Source organism: Quercus lobata, chromosome 6, assembly GCF_001633185.2.
Source record: "Quercus lobata isolate SW786 chromosome 6, ValleyOak3.0 Primary Assembly, whole genome shotgun sequence".
Taxonomy (NCBI): Eukaryota; Viridiplantae; Streptophyta; class Magnoliopsida; order Fagales; family Fagaceae; genus Quercus; species Quercus lobata.
Window position 1 is genome coordinate 17,177,605 of NC_044909.1, and position 23,379 is coordinate 17,200,983.

General features: G+C 36.0%; 2 protein-coding genes across 2 annotated transcripts; both read left to right on the forward strand.

Annotated features, from left to right (window-relative positions):
- Nucleotides 1-4,930: 4,930 nt before the first annotated feature.
- On the forward strand, nt 4,931-5,723 carry LOC115995168 (repetitive proline-rich cell wall protein-like). Its single transcript, XM_031119625.1, has one exon. The coding sequence runs from the start codon at nt 4,943-4,945 to the stop codon at nt 5,471-5,473; it is 531 nt and encodes a 176-aa protein (XP_030975485.1). The 5' UTR covers nt 4,931-4,942; the 3' UTR covers nt 5,474-5,723.
- A 16,331-nt stretch (nt 5,724-22,054) lies between these two features.
- Nucleotides 22,055-22,846, forward strand: LOC115995281 (repetitive proline-rich cell wall protein-like). The gene has a single exon (XM_031119787.1). The coding sequence runs from the start codon at nt 22,066-22,068 to the stop codon at nt 22,594-22,596; it is 531 nt and encodes a 176-aa protein (XP_030975647.1). The 5' UTR covers nt 22,055-22,065; the 3' UTR covers nt 22,597-22,846.
- The last annotated feature ends 533 nt before the right edge of the window (nt 22,847-23,379 follow it).

Sequence of the window (23,379 nt, forward strand, 5' to 3'; positions counted from 1 at the left end):
CATCATCTACCACAACACTAGCTCTATTTCTTTTCCCTTTTGCACAATTGGACTGAGCAGAATCCTTTAGAGAAGTTGAGATGTGATTCAATCCCAAAGCATCAATTATCTCTTGTTTTTGCCTCATTCTATCCAATCTTGCCATTTCATACCTCGGTATATTATGAGTGTATTTGGCCTTTTTGAGCATTTTTTGAAACTATGCTTTGACATGAAAGATAAGTACAATTGCTACTAACTTAACATTATAGTCCACACCATATCAATTTCAAGATAAGCACAAAACATCTCAATAACAATTACTACTAACTTTACATATCATAATCCACACCATTATCCATATTAAGCAATTCACAAGTGCAAAATTTGAACACAATTGCTACTAACTCAACATAACAAATGACCACATCAATATCCATATCAAGTTCAAGATAAGTACAAAACATCTTAAAAGTTCAATTAGTGTATAAAACACTTTGAACGTTTAGACCCCCAATTTACAAATTACCAATTCAAGCTTAATGTTAAACAATTAATGTGCGGAATATGAACATAAGCTTAAAACAGACTTGATAAACAATCTAAACCAAATAAAATCACATCCATAATAGAAATTAAATGGAAAAGATTAAGGAAAGAGAGATGCAAACACAAGAACAACACACGATGTGTTATCGAAGAGGAAACCGAAGCCCTCGGCGTAAAACCTCTCCCCTGCCCTCAAAGCGATAAACAATCCACTAAAAAATGTAGTTAGGATACATGAACAACAAAAGAACCTCCAAGCCTAATTTATCTAATGTACCTAAGCCCTCCAAGCTCCTACTCCAACGAGGTTACGCCACTTATTTCTTCTTTAGCTTCCCAGATTCCTCTACTTGACCATAGCATCAACCAATATGAAATTGGTATCTTCTTAACTACTTCCCAAACACCAAATGGCCTTCTCACAAATATAGGTATGATGAGAAAATGTTTTGGTAATGTACCTCTCAAGGATTTGACAATGGAGAGGAAGAAAGTAGAGGAATTTGAAGAGTTTCTATGAGAAGATTGTGGATGAATCAATCTTGTTTTTCTCTAGGGTTTCTCTCTCAAAATTCTCTCTGGAAGCTTTCTAAATATCGTGGGTATAAGGGTCTAGATATAGTAGGGTGAGAAGGAATGTGAAAAGTCAGTTTTTCCCAAATAAGGTGGTCTGGCGACTTGGCCTCGCAACTAGGCTGAGTCGCAAGTTCAAGCTGTGAGCTAACAGCCTGGCTAGTCTGGGACTTTTGTCCTGTAGTGCAATAGCTGGCATGGCTCTTCAACTCCCCTGCATGCTTCACACGTGTGCCAGCTTTGGCGGCTTACCAATCGTGAGTCACCCGCGAGTTCCAGCCGCGAGTCTCTGCATCCTTGCACAATCTTGAGCATTTCTTCACACTCTCTCACTCACTACCCTTACATGATTCCCACCTAAATACAGGGTTACTAATTGCTAAAATACAAGTAAATTTGGTAGGAATAAAACCAACAAGATGGTTGATAAAATTCAACCTTACACATCTCAATAACAATTGCTATGTAGACAAGCATAAAACTTTAAGAAAAGCACATAACATTTAAGATAAATGTTATGAACTCTACATATCATAATTCATATCAAGATCAACATCAGGTATGTCATGCTCTTCATTTTGATTAGCGTCTCTTGAAGTTCCACCTTCAGGAACAACCTCAGTTTCAACATCACCCATACAATACTCAATAATATTGTCTTCAACGTTGATAGGGACAATATCAACAATTTCTTCTTGTTGGAATGCGTCACTATCTTCTGTATTATCATTGGATTCTCTGCCCCCGATTTCCAGGACATCAAACACTCCCTTATGTTGGATGCATTGCACAATTTTCCAAGGGTCATGCAATTTGGTATCTTAAAGGTAGAAAATTTGTTTCGCTTGACTAGGAAGTATAAAAGGGTCATTTTGATACCATCGACTTGTAACATCAATGCTCGTGTAGTGTGCATCAGTTTTTATCGTTCTCCTTCGACCATTGGTACTAATATTGTATCATTCACACTGGAACAAAACAACTTTATGGCGAAACATATACTCTAATTCCCAAATTTTGTACACATGACCATAGAAGTCATGCATTTCTCCCTCATGGTCCCCTTCGGTACATACACCACTGTTTTGGGTTACACGACGATTGTCTAGGTCCCTTGTATGGAACTTTACACCATTGACCATACAAACTATCTACTCCTTCACATGTGGCTTAGGACCATTTGCTAATGACCATAATTGTTTAGTAACTTCTGATGACTCGTTAACTTTCAATCTATTCATCTATAATGACATACAATAAGTGATATTAATTAGTAATAAGTAATGACGAATAAATTTAAATGTTTAAATTTATTAGTGTGTGATTAAATTTCAAATGTCTTACACGTTCTCTAAACCACTTAGGAAACTCTTGTCGTTGGATTTGAGTTATGGCTTCTCCAGTAGGATTATGTAATGTGCTTTTGTGTTCGCTGTTAAAAATAAGGTGATTTATTTTTAGCTAAGCATTGCAGATAATATTCAAAACTTGATTAAATAATATATGCATATGAAATCACATGCTTTAAATAAGGCTCTAGCTTAGGACTATTGTACAACAAGTACCAATGAGCAATATCAAGCAATGCACGAGACAAGTCCCATCATTCTGCCTACCACCTGTAGGTCGGGCAATCTGTGAAAAAATTATCAATCCTTCGCTAGATTCACCAAAATCGGCATTTCTTTCTCTTCGGTTATGCACAGTTTCGATCCCATCAATATACAAAGGCTCGTTGTTAATACATTCTTTAAAAATGTAAGCTTTTGTAATCGAACCTTCTGGTCGAGCTCAGTTGGAAACGTATCTTTTCAATTTTCCAAGGTACCTACAAGGAAAAAATACACACAGAATGTGATTTTATACCACGTGGGAAAGATGCAATTGATGAATGCATCAAAAGATCTAATTACCTTTCAATTGGATACATCCACCGATATTGTACCAGGCCTCCTAGAATTGCTTCTTGAGGTAAGTGAACAGCAAGGTGGACCATTACATTAAAGAATGCTGGAGGAAAGAATCTCTCAAGCTTGCATAGTATAAAAACTATACGTTCTTCTAGTTTCTCCAATTCACTCCGCTTTAGGGTCCTTAAGCATAAGTCTTGGAAGAAGTTGCCCAACTCAAACAATACAATACTAATGTCTTTATTTGCAAACCCCCGCAACCCAATTGGAAGAATTTGTTGTAGTAGCACATGATAGTCATAGCTTTTCAAACCAGATAATTTACCATTTTTTACGTTCACTGACCTTGATATGTTGGCTGCATAGCCACCCGGATACTTGATTGATTTCAAAAAAGTCATAAAAATCATCCTAAAAGCAAAAATTATATATAAATTAATTTTTTTGACCCCTAAAATAAAATTTTAAACACCCTAACCCTAAATTTTGTTTAATCCTAGTTGAAATAAGTTTGAATATGATTATCTTAGTGTTATTTTTACAATAATTTTACAATAAAAGTTAAGTGGCAAGTTTTAATTGGTTTTTATCTAGATCAACAAATGACATTATTTTTTTTACATCTTTAACAACTTGCTACTTAGATTTTGTTATGAAAGTGTTGTGTCGGTAGCTTTACTCTTAAAATTGCTGCTTCATTTTTAAAAATAATAAATAAATAAACATTCTCTCCAAACTTTAGCTTACTTTGCAATTGGCCGCAGAATGAAATTGTTTTTACCTATACTTTTCTTTTTTATTAGCAAAAAATTACACCACTTTTAGGACACAAAAATAACAACACTATAGACCACCCTAGAAAAAAAATTCTAGAGCCTTCACTGCTTAGGTCGTGCATGCATTAAAAGTAAAAGATTACAAAATAGAAATAGTGGCCCAAAGAGTGATTGGGCCTTGCTTTGAGTATTGCCGTAGGATTGTAAACAAAAAGTAGCCATCTTTAAGTTGCTTGAGGACAATGAGGACTGAGGAGTACACATTAAACCTTTATCTTCCATGGCAAGCGATTTTCAATCAAGGGTAAAAGACTCATGCAAGTTCTCTCTCTCTCTCTCTCTCTCTCTCACATTTGGTATTAGTCTTATTTTGTGTATCTGGAATTTGCAAGTGTCAATCACTCCTTTAGTTCAGCCATAAGGTCCCACCATCTCAACAACATTCAGCTAATTTATTTCAGGTACACATGCTACCATACCTATTTTTCCACCGGCACCCATCAATGTCAAAATTTATATGGGGAATCAAGAAACGCGTACGCGTAATAGATAGACATTGCAAAATCTTTGGAAAGGACAAGTGTAGAGTGGTCCATATTCCCAAATCCTAACAAAACAAAAAGGGTTATTATTATTATTTATATAAAATTATCAACATGGACATTCATAAATCACACCAAGTTGCACCGACTCCAACCAAAGGAAAAGAAAATAAATAAATAATATATATATATATATATATATACACCCACTGCGCCTAGACTTTTTATGTACCCAAGGTCATGCATTGATAATGTATTATATGGTCCATGTGCATGTTAAAATTTAATTTGTTATTAGCAGTTAACTTTCAACTTTGAAATTTACCACATGATGAAAAACTGTTTAAAAGTCCAAAAGGAATTGGTTACGTTCTTACCTCTCAAAGCTTCTGTCCACTCAATTTTAACATCACTGTTTCAATTTACCATTTTCAAATCAAAGGGACCCAAAATGGACCCCTCTTCACCTAAAAATGTACGATACGTTATTTTTTTTTCGTAACTTACGTATGAAATGGATGAAACTATTTGACACTGTGCTGCCGACGAGGGCCCACAGTAGGCATTATAAAATGGCATCCACTCTTCTGGTTTTGAATCATCAGTAGCCAATATGTCTAGCACAAGCTTACTAGTGTTGTTTCTAGCAGTGGCGCTTCTCACCACTCCATCCAATGCCGATTACCCAAAGCCACCTCCATATGAGCACAAGCCCCCCACTCCAATTCAGAAACCTCCCCCAATTGAGAAGCCACCAACTCCTATTTACAAGTCTCCTCCAGTAAGCAATCCAACCCCTGAACATAAGCCACCAACCCCAGTTTACCAACCTCCCAAACCATCGGTGCCAATTCACAAGCCACCAACCCCAATTTCTAAACCTCCAACTCTACCTCCCAAAGTAGAGAAACCACCAGTGTATAAGCCACCAACCCCAGTTCAGGCACCTCCTAAGGTAGAGAAGCCACCCACTATTCTACCTCCCAAAGTAGAAACTCCAGCACCACCAAAGCACTTGCCATCACCACCTTATGGTCACTATCCAGGACACCCTCCAGTGGAGAAAGGTCAAGATCCTCACAAGCCACCCCGCAAGATTCTGCCTCCTCCAACACCATACAAGAAGCCACCTTCTTCTGCCTAGAGGCTTTCATCACCTATCCATTGCATCTGAGTTTTAGGGTGAATGTGGATAGATTAATCACTAGAAATAAGAGCTTAGCAGTACTCACTATGCTTCCTTGTGTGTCATGTTCTATGGGTTGATCATTAGGAATATGCTTACTCGTGTCATTAGTTATTGCAGTGTTGCTTTCTGTGTAACTGCTAAGCATGATATCATTTTTCTAATTTAAAGCAGTGAGCTATCTAAAATATATATTCCCTTTTACCAATGTGTTTGTTCTTTACAAACATTAACAACGGGCTCAAGATAATTCATTGGTTTTTTGCTTCGTGGAGATTTGGTTGGGTGGAAATAAAAATCAGCAATGTCTCATTCCGTACTACAATGATGACATAATAATCGATCTTCATCCATCCTGTTTACCAAATCTCAACAGGGTTCGACCAAGACAAAACAAAACATTAAAAAAAAATGACAAGATTGGTTGATTGTAATACTTGGCATCAACATCACTTTAAACAAGCAAACTGAGCGTATTATTACGAAGTGAGATTCTCACAGAGCCTGGATTCCACCTAAAAGATTTATAATATATGGTTATTTATGAATCTAGTAAAGCACATGCACTAGTTTGTTGTCAACGTTAAAGCAAGATCAAGAGATTGTTCAACTTCTATCAAGGCTCTCGTAGGGGCGGGTGCATCAAATAATCACCGTGGACTAGTTGAGTGAATAACAAGAATTAGGGTTTAAGTTTCTAAAAGATAACTTCAAACATACATATATATATATATATATATATATATATATATCCACTTAGATTATGTTAAATTAAGAATTCTATTTCAAATAACAAAAAAAAAAGAATAAAATATGCGAAAGTTAATTATTACAAATTTTACTTTATAGTCACTACAAACTAACATAATAATGAATATTATTAATTGATTTCAACAAAATAATTTTCCTTTCGACCAAAAAAAAAAAATATATATATATATATATATATCAACAACATAATAAAAAAATGTCATAATTATTATTAATTTTTTTTTATCATTAATGAGTCTCTCATCTAAAAGTTATGTACTAAAATTGCTAGTGTCACTAGCATTACTCAAACCAAATATCTATTTATATATGTATCTATTTATATATGTCGTAGTACCCTGCTAAAAGAGGAAAAAAAAATTGAAAATATAGTAAATTTGTCTTTGAGGTGGTGATAAGGAGGAGGAAATCTAGGCCTTTTCTAGTTGTTCAAAGGCTCCCCTATGTAGTTCTGAATTTCAAATAGTCTTCAACATCTTATGTTTTCGATTATCTAATAAACCATTGAGCTTATAGCCTGTCGTTTATAAAGGTCAGAATCCACCATGGAGGAGATATACAAGAGTCTAGACAACTGCAGCAGTCTCTATGATGTTATAGGATTTGAATAAACATCAACCAAGAAGAAACTTAAAGAGGGAGATCATCACTGAGCCGCCCCTCTTTCAATGATCTAAACTTTGATTATCACTTCTACGGTTCTACCTTATGTATAAAAGGGCTTTGACAAATTATAAAATAATTATAAACTTGAGAAGGATCTTACAAATAAAAAATAGGAATGAAAATACAAGCAAAAAATAGTATAGAGACATGTACCAAATACAAAGAAGAGAGGGCAAATATAAAACCCAGATGTGGCAAATTGGTAATCAAATACTACTCAAACACACCTAACTTAATACTGTTGTGCACTGAAAAATTTGGGCCAGCCTGATTAAAGCGAGGGACCAAATGAGTACTCACATGCTTAATCTTGGAATCCATAGCAAAACACTTTAGCACATTAATCCAAAAAATTTTTTTGAGTCAAATTAATAATAATACCCTTCACTCTATTTCATGCAACCTCTTTTTATAAATTATTTGATTTAGATACATTTAATGTTTTCTAAACCATTATTATAATAAAATGTATGATCTTTAATTTATTTCACACAAGAAAAATTATATTTAAAATGTTTAAATAATAGTATTAATTATGATTAACATAATTTAAAAGATAATTATATTTGATTTAATTAAAGAGAATATAGCTGTCATGAATTATATAAAATTGTCTTGATGAAAGAAGTTTTTTAAATATATTTCATTCGCATTTGAGCTTGAGCTACTCACCCAGAGCTTGTCCTGGTATTGGTACTGTATATGAGCTTGACCTGGTATTGTTACTATATGTTGGGCCCATCCACTTATAGATTGAGGTATTGTTACTATATATTGGACGTTTTAATTAATCAATTTAATGTAATTATGAATTTTGCTCGTCTTTGTTTTACACGGTAAATTTTAAACCTAATATATATCATTGCATGGTTTAGAATTTAGAGCTTCTACATCTTTAAAATTATTATCATTTCTATTATTATACTAACAGTACTGAAAAATTGGATAAGAGAAGGAAGTAATTGATTGAAGTGTAAGATCGGCAAAGACTAACTTCGCTAAGCTTATCCTAAAAACAATATGTAATCTTAAATCAGGGGATCCCACCTTAATTCACGAGCAAACCAGACCTGCACTTTCAAACCTTTTGTCCCAGTAGTCCAATTTTACGACTCAATGGGACCCAACTATGTCTATTACATTTATGAATTGTAAATGACACGCCATACCCTCGTTGGACTTCTTTTACAATTTAGGTGCTGAATCACAATGAACGACGTTAATTTCGACACCTGTTACAGCCAATAATGGCTTAAATCAACTATAAAAATGGTGCCCATTTCTTCTTATTTTGCACCATCGTCCATCAGAAATGTCTTCCTTATACTGGCCACTGTTGTTCTTCGGAATTGTGGTTCTCACCAGTCCAGCTTTTGCTGAATTCCGCAAGCCACTAGCTCCTATTTACAAGCCACCTACACCTGTTCACCTATGTAGCACGGGTGCGTTTCGAGACTCGGGTGCGGGACTCGGCAATTTTTGAAAAAGTAGGGTGCGGGTGCGGCGGGACTCGGTGATTAAAAAATTATTAAAAATATTTTTATTTATATTTTCTATATATTTTTACTATTAAAATATTTTTAAAAAACACATTACTATGCTTTGATTCACAAAACAAAGAAAGAAGAAAGCAAGAAACACATTAATATGACTCTGAGATGAGAATTTCGGATTTTCTGGCCAGATTCAAGGCAGATTTCGGGCTTTTTCTGCCTTTTCCGGCATGTTTTGGCCGTATCAGCCGTATCGGTCGCCGGCCGATACAAACCGATATGGCCGATACGGCTCGATTCTGGCCGAATCAGCCCGGTTCGGAGCGAATCGAAGCCGATTCGGCACGAATTGAGCCGCGTCGGTGCGAATCGAGCCGAGTCGGCCCAAATCTGAGGAAAAAAAAAAAAACTCAGACGCGGCACCGACGCGCGGGCAACCGCGTCGGACGCCGCGTCTCGCGTCGGGCCGGGTCGGACGCGAGTGTGGCACCCTCCCAGTCGCGTCCGTGCTTTCTAGCTATTCACACACCTCCTGAAGTAGAGAAGCCAAAACCACCAATTCTACCGCCTAGAATAGTGAGACCACCACCACCAAAAGGTCAAGCCACTTCCTCCTTTAGTAGTGAGACCACCACCACTGCACAAGCCACCACCTCCATGTGGACACTACCCAAGACACCCTCCAATGGAAAATGAGGAAATCCCATACAAGCCGCCCCAAAAATTGATACCTCCTCCGAGTCCGAAACCATATAAGAAGCCACCTCCCCCACACTACAAGCCACCACACAAGCCCCCATCACCGTTCTAAGTTATTTTATATCAAAAGAGTTTATGTATTGTATGTTAGAAATAAGGGCAGTTTCCAACTCATGTTATACATCCAGAGCGAATTAATGGAGCACTACTAGTTCTAGCTAGTGAGAAAAGCCCATGCCGTTTCTCGGACTTTGACACTAGTTTATCCTTCTTAATTCCTCTAATGTAATGTAGTACTGTTAAGTGTCACCAGAAATAATGTTTTATTATATATTATAATATATATATATATATATATATATATATTTCTGTCTTTTTAATACTTGTCATTCTTGCTTATTGCCAAACTGCACTAGTCTCGACTCTCAAGGATGTTCAAAGGCGTGCATGCTCATTAATAAATAAATAAAAATTCCAAATATTTTTTTTTTTAAATTTTTCCCGAACAAATAACAATCCATTTAGTATTAATAAACTATCAACAAAAACAAATACTTAAAATCATTATTTTTTATTGTCGTTATTTACAAAAAAAGAAACTCAATTTTTTTTTTTTTTTTTTAAATTTCAAAATTGATAGACCCGGCATAACTCCCTCTGGCAACCTCCTCGTCCAGAAGAGGGGCTGGTGGACGAAGGAACCATCACACCAGTCTCCGTTCTTAGCCATATCCATTGGACGAAGGAAAAGCCATTAATTCACAAATAATGGCAAGGCATTATACAGTAGCAATAAGTCTCCTAATCGTTGGAGAGACGAAGATCCTCTCATTAACACCTCACGGAGGCGTTACAGAGACCACATTGAAGCCACCATTAAAACACCTCCAACGGCTAGGAGAAGGAAGTAGCTGTATATATACAAGCACCTCAGGACCTAAGGAGGTACTTAATTCTAATCCAGAAACTCTGATACTTTGGTATTCAACCCTCTCTTTTCTCTCTCAATTATCTGACTTTACCATTGGAGGCTCTATGGGCAGGTACCACACCGGTGTTCCTTCCTTTTTCCTTTATTCATTTGTTCTTGCAGGGCTTTGGACGATCTTGGTCGGCTCTACTGTTGGACGATCATTGACGATTTTAGCATCATCAGTTTGGCACTGTCTGTGGGGACGACTTTTTTGCACCTAGGTTTGAGAACGTAGTTCCATTCAACTCACAAGTCCAGATGGAGTCCATCACTCCCCAATATCTCGTAACATTAGCTCTGCAAATCCAGACGCTTACAGCCAGTGTGGAGGAGCTTACCAGACAAAACCAAGAGATGAGGCTACAACTACAACAAGAGGACAATCGCTCAGAGACCAACCAGGACAATGATGGAGATAGCCAAAAGAGGGGTGACTACCGACGACCAATTACTGCAGAAGGGGTGAGCTCGGACCTTCTTAGGGAAATGAGAAAAGAGATGGAGGAGTTAGGGAATGCAATCAAGGAGAAAACAGACTGGAGCCTAGGCCGAATGGTCAGGAGGACAAATTCACCCTTCACTAAAGTGGTCCTAGAATGCCTGATGCCCTTAAAGTTTTGTCTACCACAGCTCGAGCCGTTTGACGGGCTGAAAGATCCTTTGGATCACCTCAACACCTTCAAGATGACTTTGGGTCTTCAGTAGCTCCCTGACGAGATCTTGTGTCGTTCTTTCCCCACCACTCTCAAAGGAGCGGCGAGGGAATCACTACAACAAAATTTACTTTTAGTGATGAAAAAATTCGTCACTAAAAGTCCAGTTTTTCGTCACTAAAAACCTTTAGTAATGAAATCAGACTTTTAGTGATGAAATTCGTTTTGTCGCTGTAGCCCCGTCGCTAAAAGTCCTGGCAACGAAGAATTTTGTCACTAAAAGTCCGATTTGTTTAAGAAAGAAAAAAACTTTTAGCAATGAAACGATTTCGTCGCTAAATGTTTTCCTCGCTAAAAACAGTATTTAGTGACGAAAATTTTTTGTCACTAAAACCATTTCAGTTTATTAAATCATATTTAATGATGAATAATTTCGTCACTAAAACTACTTTCGGGTACATATAATGACGAAAAAATTTGTCACTAAAACTATTTTTAAGAAAATCTAGGCACATATAGCGACGAAAATTTTCGTCATTAAAACCATTTCTTACAAAATTCTGCTACATTTAGTGACTAAATATTTTGTCACAAAAACAATTTTTTGTTGCTATATTTGTGACAAAAAAATTCGTCGCTAAAACTTATTTTCTGTTTTTATTATTTTCATGGCTTTGATATTAACCTGTAACCTGTTATTACATTATTAAAACCTTACATTTGATTAACACATTTATTTCAACAACACATTTATAAAAAATCGATCCATACATTCCACAAGTTAAAATTAAAACAAGTATCCAATTCAAACTCCTTCCATACAATAATTGTTTGCAACACATACAATAACTTAAGATGTTTTATAACAATACAAAAAATGTAGCATAATATAATTAGAACCAACGGAAGATGTCTCCATTTGTCTTCAAATAATGCCAAAAGTAAATCTCCTAAAGCCACCAATAAGAAATTTGCACAAATTTAAAAACACTACTACATTAAAATCGTAAAGTAAAAACATTAACTATATTATAAGAAACATTTCTAACAATGCATTAAGAGTAGCCATACCAATAAATTAAAATCACAACTCCTAATGTATAAGTTGTAGAAAGCAAATATAAATTTTCAAGTGTAATATAATAGAATTAGTTTCAAATGATACATAAAAAATGAAGTGTTTTAACTTGAAGATAAAGTACTAACCAATAAGTGATTTAACTTGAAGATGAACCACCCCCATAGGTAAAACAGTCATCATAACCCTTGCTCCTCAAAAAATTACGAATATTCTTTTGAATCTCATCTTGCTTAGCTAGCGCCTCTTGCTCCCTAGCTCGCTCCTCTTCGTCCCTAACTCTTGCCTCTTTGAGCTCAATTATCTCATTTTCTAACCGACGGATATACTCTACCAAGGTACAAGATGAGGCAGTGGTTACTAGAGAAGAGGAAGGTCTCATGCCAAGTCCTTTTACAATACCAGATTTCTTCTCAAAAACCAAGTTTGAGATCTCCTCTTGTGTAAGGGGAATTGCATTAGGATCTTGACAATGATCCTCTTGCACTTTGAGAATAGTTTCCTACCATTTGAAAGAGAAAAAAACAAGCAATTACAACATTAATACTACATATGTTATAGCTTTACAAACATGATAAGGATGGAATGATACACATACATATGTCGTTTCATCCTCATGGTGTATCCACCTATTTGTATTTGGATTGAAATGAACATCTTTGTAGATTTTTGCCAATTCAGGAACTTGACTGCCATTATTATTTGTCTGATTAATTAACATTCAAGTGTTAGATAGTTATAGTTAATTAATCACAACATGTAATATACTAAGGTTTGAGAAAATGAAAAAACAAGCACCTCCTCATCAACCCTAACAGCAAGTGTCTTTGTCCCGCATCTATGTTTGCCTGAAATTTTGCTCCTATTTTCAGAGTTCTTTCTTGATTTTTCCTAATAAAGAACATTCAAGATATTTATTAGATCATGAATAAAACAGTATACATTTACTTCATCTAAGTATTAATCTAATCATTTGACAACATAATATAGTAAATATTGGATAATAATAATATACGCATAAATAATTTACCAGCCAGTCCTTATTGGTCCATTTCCCTTCAATGAGTCCAGTCCACTGCTTAAGTGTAGCATTCTTTGGCGGGTGGGTTTTTGCATAGTCAGCACCATAAGATTCTACGAGCTTTTTATAAGTTTGATACAACTTGTTAGAGCCGCTACTCAATAATCTTCCACATTTTGTATTTATTATTTTCATTACCAAGTTGGAATCTCCTTCTAGCTTAAACTGATCCTGTAAAATGAAGTGTATATGTATTATAAAAATATTATTATATGAATTTAATATGCTTAGTGACAACAAAGACGAGTTAGACGTTATCAATGTAAATTTACCACGATATTTTGAAGCACCACATCTCTAGTAGCAGTATCAACACTTTTCCAATTTTTTACATTGTAACTGGACAAATTACTTCGCACTTATACGCCAATTTGATTGACAAGCTTGCACGCATTCTTCCCAATAGGAGCATCATACTCTATAGCTATACGTACTGGCAATTTACTACTCTTTTCAACAAGTGTCCGTATTGCTATACTACGTGTTGTTCCACGGGTATTTCTGCTAGTAAATCCTATTTAAACATTATCAATGTTAAAAAAAATTATACATTCCATGTACATTAAGTATAATCTTAATAGTAAAGACAGGGTGCAATTGTAATTAAGTATGTTCTATGTAATTACCAGTCGTGCTAGTTAATGTGTCGGTAGCCTCCGCACTAGAAGAACTTTAGGCAGGAGGATTTGCTTCAGGAGGTGTTTCCGTAGATTGAACCATAGATTGGACCATCGAGATAGATGCCTCACCTCGCAAGCGTGTAAGTCGTCCTGGTGCCATCTGTAACTAACAAACATGCATATAATGGAACAACAAAGTCATTACAAATAATAGAACAACAAAGTTATTATCTATTGTACCCTATGGAACATCTATTGTACCTTATGGATTAAATAATTAGATGACTCAACATCATTCTCATTGTCACCAATAGGTGGTACATAATCATCATCTACCACAACACTAGCTCTACTTCTTTTCCCTTTTGCACAATTGGACTGAGCAGAATCCTTTAGAGAAGTTGAGATGTGATTCAATCCCAAAGCATCAATTATCTCTTGGTTTTGCTTCATTCTTTCCAATCTTGCCATCTCATACCTCGGTATATTATGAGTGTATTTGGCCTTTTTGAGCATTTTTTGAAACTATGCTTTGACATGAAAGATAAGTACAATTGCTACTAACTTAACATTATAGTCCACACCATATCAAGTTCAAGATAAGTACAAAACATCTCAATAACAATTACTACTAACTTTACATATCATAATCCACACCATTATCCATATCAAGCAATTCACAAGTGCAAAATTTGAACACAATTGCTACTAACTTAACACAACAAATGACCACATCAATATCCATATCAGGTTCAAGATAATCACAAAACATCTTAAAAGTTCAATTAGTGTATAAAACACTTTGAACGTTTAGACCCCCAATTTACAAATTACCAATTCAAGCTTAATGTCAAACAATTAATGTGCGGAATATGAACATAAGCTTAAAACAGACTTGATAAACAATCTAAACCAAATAAAATCACATCCACAATAGAAATTAAATGGAAAAGATTAAGGGAAGAGAGATGCAAACACAAGGACAATACACGATGTGTTATCGAAGAGGAAACCGAAGCCTTCGGCGTAAAACCTCTCCCCCGCACTCAAAGCGGCAAAAAATCCACTAAAGAATGTAGTTGGGATACATGAACAGTAAAAGAACCTCCAAGCCTAATCTATCCAATGTACCTAAGCCCTCCAAGCTCTTACTCCAACGAGGTTACGCCACCTATTTCTTCTTTAGCTTCTCAGATTCCTCTACTTGACCATAGTATCAACCAATATGAAATTGGTCTCTTCTTAACTGCTTCCTAAACACCAAATGGCCTTCTCACAGATATAGGTATGGTGAGAAAAGGTTTTGGTAATGTACCTCTCAAGGATTTGACAATGGAGAGGAAGAAAGTAGAGGAATTTGAAGAGTTTCTATGGGAAGATTGTGGATGAATCAATCTTGTTTTTCTCTAGGGTTTCTCTTTCAAAATTCTCTCTGGAAGCTTTCTAAATATCGTGGGTATAAGGGTCTAAATATAGTAGGGTGAGAAGGAATGTGAAAAGTATATTTTTTTCAAATAGGGTGGTCTGGCGACTTAGCCTCGCAACTAGGCTGAGTAGCAAGTTTAAGCTGCGAGCTAACGGCCTGGCTAGCCTGGGACTTTTGTCCTGTAGTGCAATAGCTAACATGACTCTTCAGCTCCCCTGCATGCTTCACACGTGCGCCAACTTTGGCGGCTTACCAGTCGCGAGTCACTCACGAGTTCCAACCGCGAGTCTCTGCATCCTTGCACAATCTTGAGCATTTCTTCACACTCTCTCACTCACTACCCTTACATGATTCCCACCTAAATACAGGGTTACTAATTGCTAAAATACAAGTAAATTTGGTACGGAATAAAGCCAACAAGATGGTTGATAAAATTCAACCTTACACATCTCAATAACAATTGCTATGTAGACAAGTATAAAACTTTAAGAAAAGCACATAACATTTAAGATAATTGTTATGAACTCTACATATCATAATTCATATCAAGATCAACATTAGGTATGTCATGCTCTTCATTTTGATTAGCGTCTCTTGAAATTTCACCTTCAGGAACAACCTCAGTTTCAACATCACCCATACAATACTCAATAATATTGTCTTCAACATTGATAGGGACAACATCAACAATTTCTTCTTGTTGGAATGCGTCACTATTTTCTGTATTATCATTGGATTCTTCGCCCCCGACTTCCAGGACATCAAACACTCCCTTATGTTGGATGCATTGCACAATTTTCCAAGGGTCACGCAATTTGGTATCTTAAAGGTAGAAAACTTGTTTCGCTTGACTAGGAAGTATAAAAGGGTCATTTTGATACCATTGACTTGTAACATCAATGCTCGTGTAGTGTGCATCAGTTTTTATCGTTCTCCTTCGACCATTGGTACTAGTATTGTACCATTCACACTGGAACAAAACAACTTTATAGCGAAACATATACTCTAATTCCCAAATTTTGCACACATGACCATAGAAGTCATGCATTTCTCCTTCATGGTCCCCTTCGGTACATACACCACTGTTTTGGGTTACACGACGATTGTCTAGATCCCTTGTATGGAACTTTACACCATTAACCATACAAACTATCTACTCCTTCACATGTGGCTTAGGACCATTTGCTAATGACCATAATTGTTTAGTAGCTTCTGATGACTCGTTAACTTTCAATCTATTCATCTATAATGACATACAATAAGTGATATTAATTAGTAATAAGCAATGACGAATAAATTTAAATGTTTAAATTTATTAGTGTGTGATTAAATTTCAAATGTCTTACACGTTCTCTAAACCACTTAGGAAACTCTTGTCGTTGGATTTGAGTTATGGCTTCTCCAGTAGGATTATGCAATGTGCTTTTGTGTTCGCTGTTAAAAATAAGGTGATTTATTTTTAGCTAAGCATTGCAGATAATATTCAAAACTTGATTAAATAATATATGCATATGAAATCACATACTTTAAATAAGGCTCTAGCTCAGGACTATTGTACAACAAGTACCAATGAGCAATATCAAGCAATGCACGAGACAAGTCCCATCATTTTGCCTACCACCTGTAGGTCGGGCAGTCTGTGAAAAAATTATCAATCCTTCGCTAGATTCACCAAAATCGTCATTTCTTTCTCTTCGGTTATGCACAGTTTCGATCCCATCAATATACAAAGGCTAGTTGTTAATACATTCTTTAAAAATGTAAGCTTTTGCAATTGAACCTTCTGGTCGAGCTCGGTTGGAAACGTATCTTTTCAATTTTCCAAGGTACCTACAAGGAAAAAATACACACAGAATGTGATTTTATACCACGTGGGAAAGATGCAATTGATGAATGCATCAAAAGATCTAATTACCTTTCAATTGAATACATCCACCGATATTGTACTAGGCCTCCTAGAATTGCTTCTTGAGGTAAGTGAACAGCAAGGTGGACCATTACATCAAAGAATGCTGGAGGAAAGAACCTCTCAAGCTTGCATAGTATAAAAACTATACGTTCTTCTAGTTTCTCCAATTCACTCTGCTTTAGGGTCCTTAAGCATAAGTCTTGGAAGAAGTTGCCCAACTCAAACAATACAATACTAATGTCTTTATCTGCAAACCCTCACAACCCAATTGGAAGAATTCGTTGTAGTAGCACATGATAGTCATGGCTTTTCAAATCAGATAATTTACCATTTTTTACGTTCACTGACCTTGATATGTTGGCTACATAGCCATCCAGATACTTGATTGATTTCAAAAAGTCATAAAAACCATCCTAAAAACAAAAATTATATATAAATTAATTTTTTTTTACCCCTAAAATAAAATTTTAAACACCCTAACCCTAAATTTTGTTTAATCCTAGTTGAAATAAGCTTGAATATGATTATCTTTGTGTTATTTTCACAATAATTTTACAATAAAGGTTAAGTGGCAAGTTTTAATTGGTTTTTATCTAGACAGGACAATGTTGAGGAAGAAGGTGGGGGACACGGAGGAAGAGATAGAACGGTTCACATCAGCCCTGGAGGGCTTTGCATAACCCTTTTCCCAAGCACATGCACGAGCACCCGATCTTCTTGATCGTCTCATTGCACGAGTTGAGCAGATGTATGGTATGTTAGAATCTCATGTACAGAACACCTCGACTTGTTTGCCTACATCGAAGGCTAAATCACTGCACTCCCATTTTAGATTGATGACATGATGATGAAGCAGCAGCGGCAGCAGCAGGAGGGCTCTGAATTCGAGTCCGAGCAATTCTAGCCTCTTTCGCCATTCCGATCAAAAAGGGGGAGAAATTTGAGGGGGAGCTGCACAGTTTGAGGGGGAGCATAGCATAGCATATCATTGATATTAGTTTATTTTGGTGGTGATTTAGTAGTTTACTTTTGTTTTAGTAGTCTACTTTCATTTATCTTTATAGCTTTTATAACTCTTGGATATTTACATTGCTTTCTTTTAAAGCTTTAAAGTACTTTAGTTTAAAAACTTCAGTTTATCTTTAGTACTTTGTTTAAGTATCCTTGCTTTGTAGCTTTTTAAGTACTTTTAGATTATCTATGTATAATCTTTAGTACTCCATACTTGTGCCCTTGTTGGATCTTGTATCCCTGACGCAAATACCTTAGTGTTTTGCATGGGTTGTGTGTTGGACATGCAATTGATTTTTGCATTGCTCTTAATTGCATTGCGTGTCCTGATGATCATTTACTAGTAAAATGTTCATTGTAGTCATTCTTTAATGACTGTTCATGTTTGATTAAGTTATGCTTCATTGATTATATCTTGTTTAATACCTTGATCGCATTTTACCTACTCCTAGACGCACCTTATGTTCAACTTGTCATAAGCTTAATGAAAGTTTTGTTTGTGTGCAAGTGTTTCAGGATACAAGTGTATACATGCAAGTGCTTCATAGCTACTAGAATTAGGTGCGAGTGAGTTTTGCCATTGTTCCCAAACTCACGTTTAAGTCTAGAGTCTATTTTAGGGGTTTTGTCACGGAATAGCTAAAGGAGGAGATTGTAAAGTTGTTATTTACAGCTATTGTGTGTTGGCTTTAATTCCATGCCAAATTTGATTGTAATTATATTCAATCATATTTACCCTGTATTTTATGTGGAATTTTATTGTATGGGTTGTGTGTGAGAGAGAGTGTGAAGACTCAAGATCTCATTGAAGACCAAGTGGATTTCGCGAGAAGATTCGCAAGAAGCTATCCTGCGAAGTGAGCCACGTGTAGAGCACATGATTGGAATGTGAAGAGTCATGACAACTGGTTTTCGCGAGTAATTCACGAGTAAGGCCTTCCCACGAAATACCCGCGAAACATTCTGTTTTGCTATTTTGGCATATCTGCTCCACCATGTCTTCACCCACACTATTTAAAGCCTTATTACCCATATATACTAAGGAGTGCTTTTAAGAGAGAAAACCCTAGCATACACACTTGAGAGTTAGAGATTGTCATACCTACAATCATCTACACAATCCTTTGTGGTTTTCCTTTACTCCTACCTCTCTATATCCATATCATTGAGAGGTTGATAGCCTAAACACTTACCACACCCAATCTGAGTGTAAAGTGAGGTTTTGGTGCTGCTGGGAAGTATTGGAAGAAGTCAATCATTTGGTGGATGCAATCGGGTTGAATTATGTGATCTGGAAAGCTAGAGAAGATAAGGCTTCGTCAAGTTAGTTGGTAGCAGGAGCTTGGAGGGCTCAAGTACATGGGGTAGACTAGGCTTGGAGGGTCTTTTGTTATTCTTGTACTTCAACTTATTTTCTAGTGGATTGATTTACTACTTGAAGGGCGGTGGTGAGGTTTTTCGTCAAGTTCTTCGGTTTCCTTTTCGGTAACATGTCTCGGTGTTGTCTTTTGTTTGCATCCTCTTCCCTACTCTTTTAGCTTTCATTTTATTGTTGTAATTTGCTTAAAATGGCTTAAAGTAGTTTTATTATTTGTTCGCTCGCATTTACTCTTATTCTGCACTTAGTTTAAGTTAGAGTAAAATCAACTAAGCCGTAACTTTTAATTGGAGGTCTAAACAAGTTCTTGTGTTTTCACATAAATTCGAGCTTTCAATTGGTATCAGAGCCAAGGTCATGGGTTCGAGTCATGGGAGTGTCATTGTGAGGGAGGGATTGTTGGGAGGACCACAATTTGACTCCTACAACCACTCTAAAAACAAGCCTGCGTGGTGTGATGTCGAATGCCACAAAAGATTTGAGTGTGCTTTCCTCATCACCAATTGGTTTTGAGGGGGAATGGCATAACTCACGGTCCGACAAAAAAAATAGTATTTAATTGAAATTGGGTTTAGATTTTAGAGTAGAAAATCTAGGTGTGGGTGTTTTGGGCTTTAATGGGAAATTTTTAAAAAAAAATGAAAGAAATAATATTTAATTGAAATTGGGTTTTGATTTTAGAGTAGAAAAACTAATGTGGGCATTTTGAAAATGGTTAGCAACAATAGCAAAAATAGATTCTTATCCTAAAATTGGGAGAAACTTTTAAGGAATATGATGCTAATGCTCTTACTTTGCTAGTCTCCATCAAAGTGCAACAATATTTTAATTTTAATTTTTTTTATACAAGATAGATATAAATTTTACTCTAACCTAATTCAAGTGTATATGTATGTGAAACTCCCTCCTGAAAACTTGAACGCTATCTCTTAAGCCTCCCACACTTCATAGACACTCATACTAGCGAAGTAACCAACAATATTTTAATTTTGACTACTGAACTCATGTATACCTTTTAGTTTTATTTTTTTTATACAAAATAAATGGGTATATAAATAAAAGAATTTTACAAGGGACATTCCCGATCTACTTCCAAAAAAGAAAAGGAAAAAAATACAAATATATGTCATCCTAGAAGAAATAGGAAATTATAAGAAAAATACATTTAATCCTGGAAGAAATAAGGGATCATAAAAAATGAATGAATAGAAATCTCTTGTGCCTCTTTTTTTTTGTTTGACTTTATGGCTTTATGCTCTATCAATCATAGATTTTCTAATAAAAAATACATGGGCTTAGGTCCAAGGGCGGCTCTATAGCAAGTCTAGGGGGTTCAAATGAAACCCCCTGAGCTGGTCGAAAAACAAAAATTATATATAAATTAATTTTTTTTGACCCCTAAAATAAAATTTTAAACACCCTAACCCTAAATTTTGTTTAATCCTAGTTGAAATAAGCTTGAATATGATTATCTTAGTGTTATTTTCACAATAATTTTACAATAAAGGTTAAGTGGCAAGTTTTAATTGGTTTTTATCTAGACCAACAAATGACATTATTTTTTTTACATCTTTAACAACTTGCTACTTAGATTTTGTTATGAAAGTGTTGTGTCGGTAGCTCTACTCTTAAAATTGCTGCTTCATTTTTAAAAATAATAAATAAATAAACATTCTCTCCAAACTTTAGCTTACTTTGCAATTGGCCGCAGAATGAAATTGTTTTTACCTGTACTTTTCTTTTTTATTAGCAAAAAATTACACCACTTTTAGGACACAAAAATAACAACACTATAGACCACACTAGAAAAAAAATTCTAGAGCCTTCACTGCTTAGGTCGTGCATGCATTAAAAGTAAAAGATTACAAAATAGAAATAGTGGCCCAAAGAGTGATTGGGCCTTGCTTTGAGTATTGCCGTAGGATTTTAAACAAAAAGTAGCCATCTTTAAGTTGCTTGACGACAATGAGGACTGAGGAGTATACATTAAACCTTTATCTTCCATGGCAAGCGATTTTCAATCAAGGGTAAAAGACTCATGCAAGTTCTCTCTCTCTCTCTCTCTCTCTCTCTCTCTCTCATTTGGTATTAGTCTTATTTTGTGTATCTGGAATTTGCAATATACCATACCTATTTTTCCACCGGCACCCATCAATGTCAAAATTTATATGGGAAATCAAGAAACGCGTACGCGTAATAGATAGACATTGCAAAATCTTTGGAAAGGACAAGTGTAGAGTGGTCCATATTCCCAAATCCTAAAAAAACAAAAAGGGTTATTATTATTATTTATATAAAATTATCAACATGGACATTCATAAATCACACCAAGTTGCACCGACTCCAACCAAAGGAAAAGAAAATAAATAATATATATATATACACCCACTGCGCCTAGACTTTTTATGTACCCAAGGTCATGCATTGATAATGTATTATATGGTCCATGTGCATGTTAAAATTTAATTTGTTATTAGCAGTTAACTTTCAACTTTGAAATTCACCACATGATGAAAAACTGTTTAAAAGTCCAAAAGGAATTGGTTACGTTCTTACCTCTCAAAGCTTCTGTCCACTCAATTTTAACATCACTGTTTCAATTTACCATTTTCAAATCAAAGGGACCCAAAATGGACCCCTCTTCACCTAAAAATGTACGATACGTTATTTTTTTTTCGTAACTTACGTATGAAATGGATGAAACTATTTGACACTGTGCTGCCGACGAGGGCCCACAGTAGGCATTATAAAATGGCATCCACTCTTCTGGTTTTGAATCATCAGTAGCCAATATGTCTAGCACAAGCTTACTAGTGTTGTTTCTAGCAGTGGCGCTTCTCACCACTCCATCCAATGCCGATTACCCAAAGCCACCTCCATATGAGCACAAGCCCCCCACTCCAATTCAGAAACCTCCCCCAATTGAGAAGCCACCAACTCCTATTTACAAGTCTCCTCCAGTAAGCAATCCAACCCCTGAACATAAGCCACCAACCCCAGTTTACCAACCTCCCAAACCATCGGTGCCAATTCACAAGCCACCAACCCCAATTTCTAAACCTCCAACTCTACCTCCCAAAGTAGAGAAACCACCAGTGTATAAGCCACCAACCCCAGTTCAGGCACCTCCTAAGGTAGAGAAGCCACCCACTATTCTACCTCCCAAAGTAGAAACTCCAGCACCACCAAAGCACTTGCCATCACCACCTTATGGTCACTATCCAGGACACCCTCCAGTGGAGAAAGGTCAAGATCCTCACAAGCCACCCCGTAAAATTCTGCCTCCTCCAACACCATACAAGAAGCCACCTTCTTCTGCCTAGAGGCTTTCATCACCTATGCATTACATCTGAGTTTTAGGGTGAATGTGGATAGATTAATCACTAGAAATAAGAGCTTAGCAGTACTCACTATGCTTCCTTGTGTGTCATGTTCTATGGGTTGATCATTAGGAATAAGCTTACTCGTGTCATTAGTTATTGCAGTGTTGCTTTCTGTGTAACTGCTAAGCATGATATCATTTTTCTAATTTAAAGCAGTGAGCTATCTAAAATATATATTCCCTTTTACCAATGTGTTTGTTCTTTACAAACATTAACAACGGGCTCAAGATAATTCATTGTTTTTTTTGCTTCGTGGAGATTTGGTTGGGTGGAAAGAAAAATCAGCAATGTCACATTCCGTACTACAATGATGACATAATAATCGATCTTCATCCATCCTGTTTACCAAATCTCAACAGAGTTCGACCAAGACAAAACAAAACATTAAAAAAAAAAGACAAGATTGGTTGATAGTAATACCTGGCATCAGCATCACTTTAAACAAGCAAACTGAGCGTATTATTACGAGGTGAGATTCTCACAGAGCCTAGATTCCACCTAAAAGATTTATAATATATGGTTATTTATGAATCTAGTAAAGCACATGCACTAGTTTGTTGTCAACGTTAAAGCAAGATCAAGAGATTGTTCAACTTCTATCAAGCCTCTCGTAGGGGTGGGTGCATCAAATGTTCACCGTGAACTAGTTGAGTGAACAACAAGAGTTAAGAGTTTAAGTTTTTAGCAGATAACTTTAAACATAGATATATTTACTTAGATTAG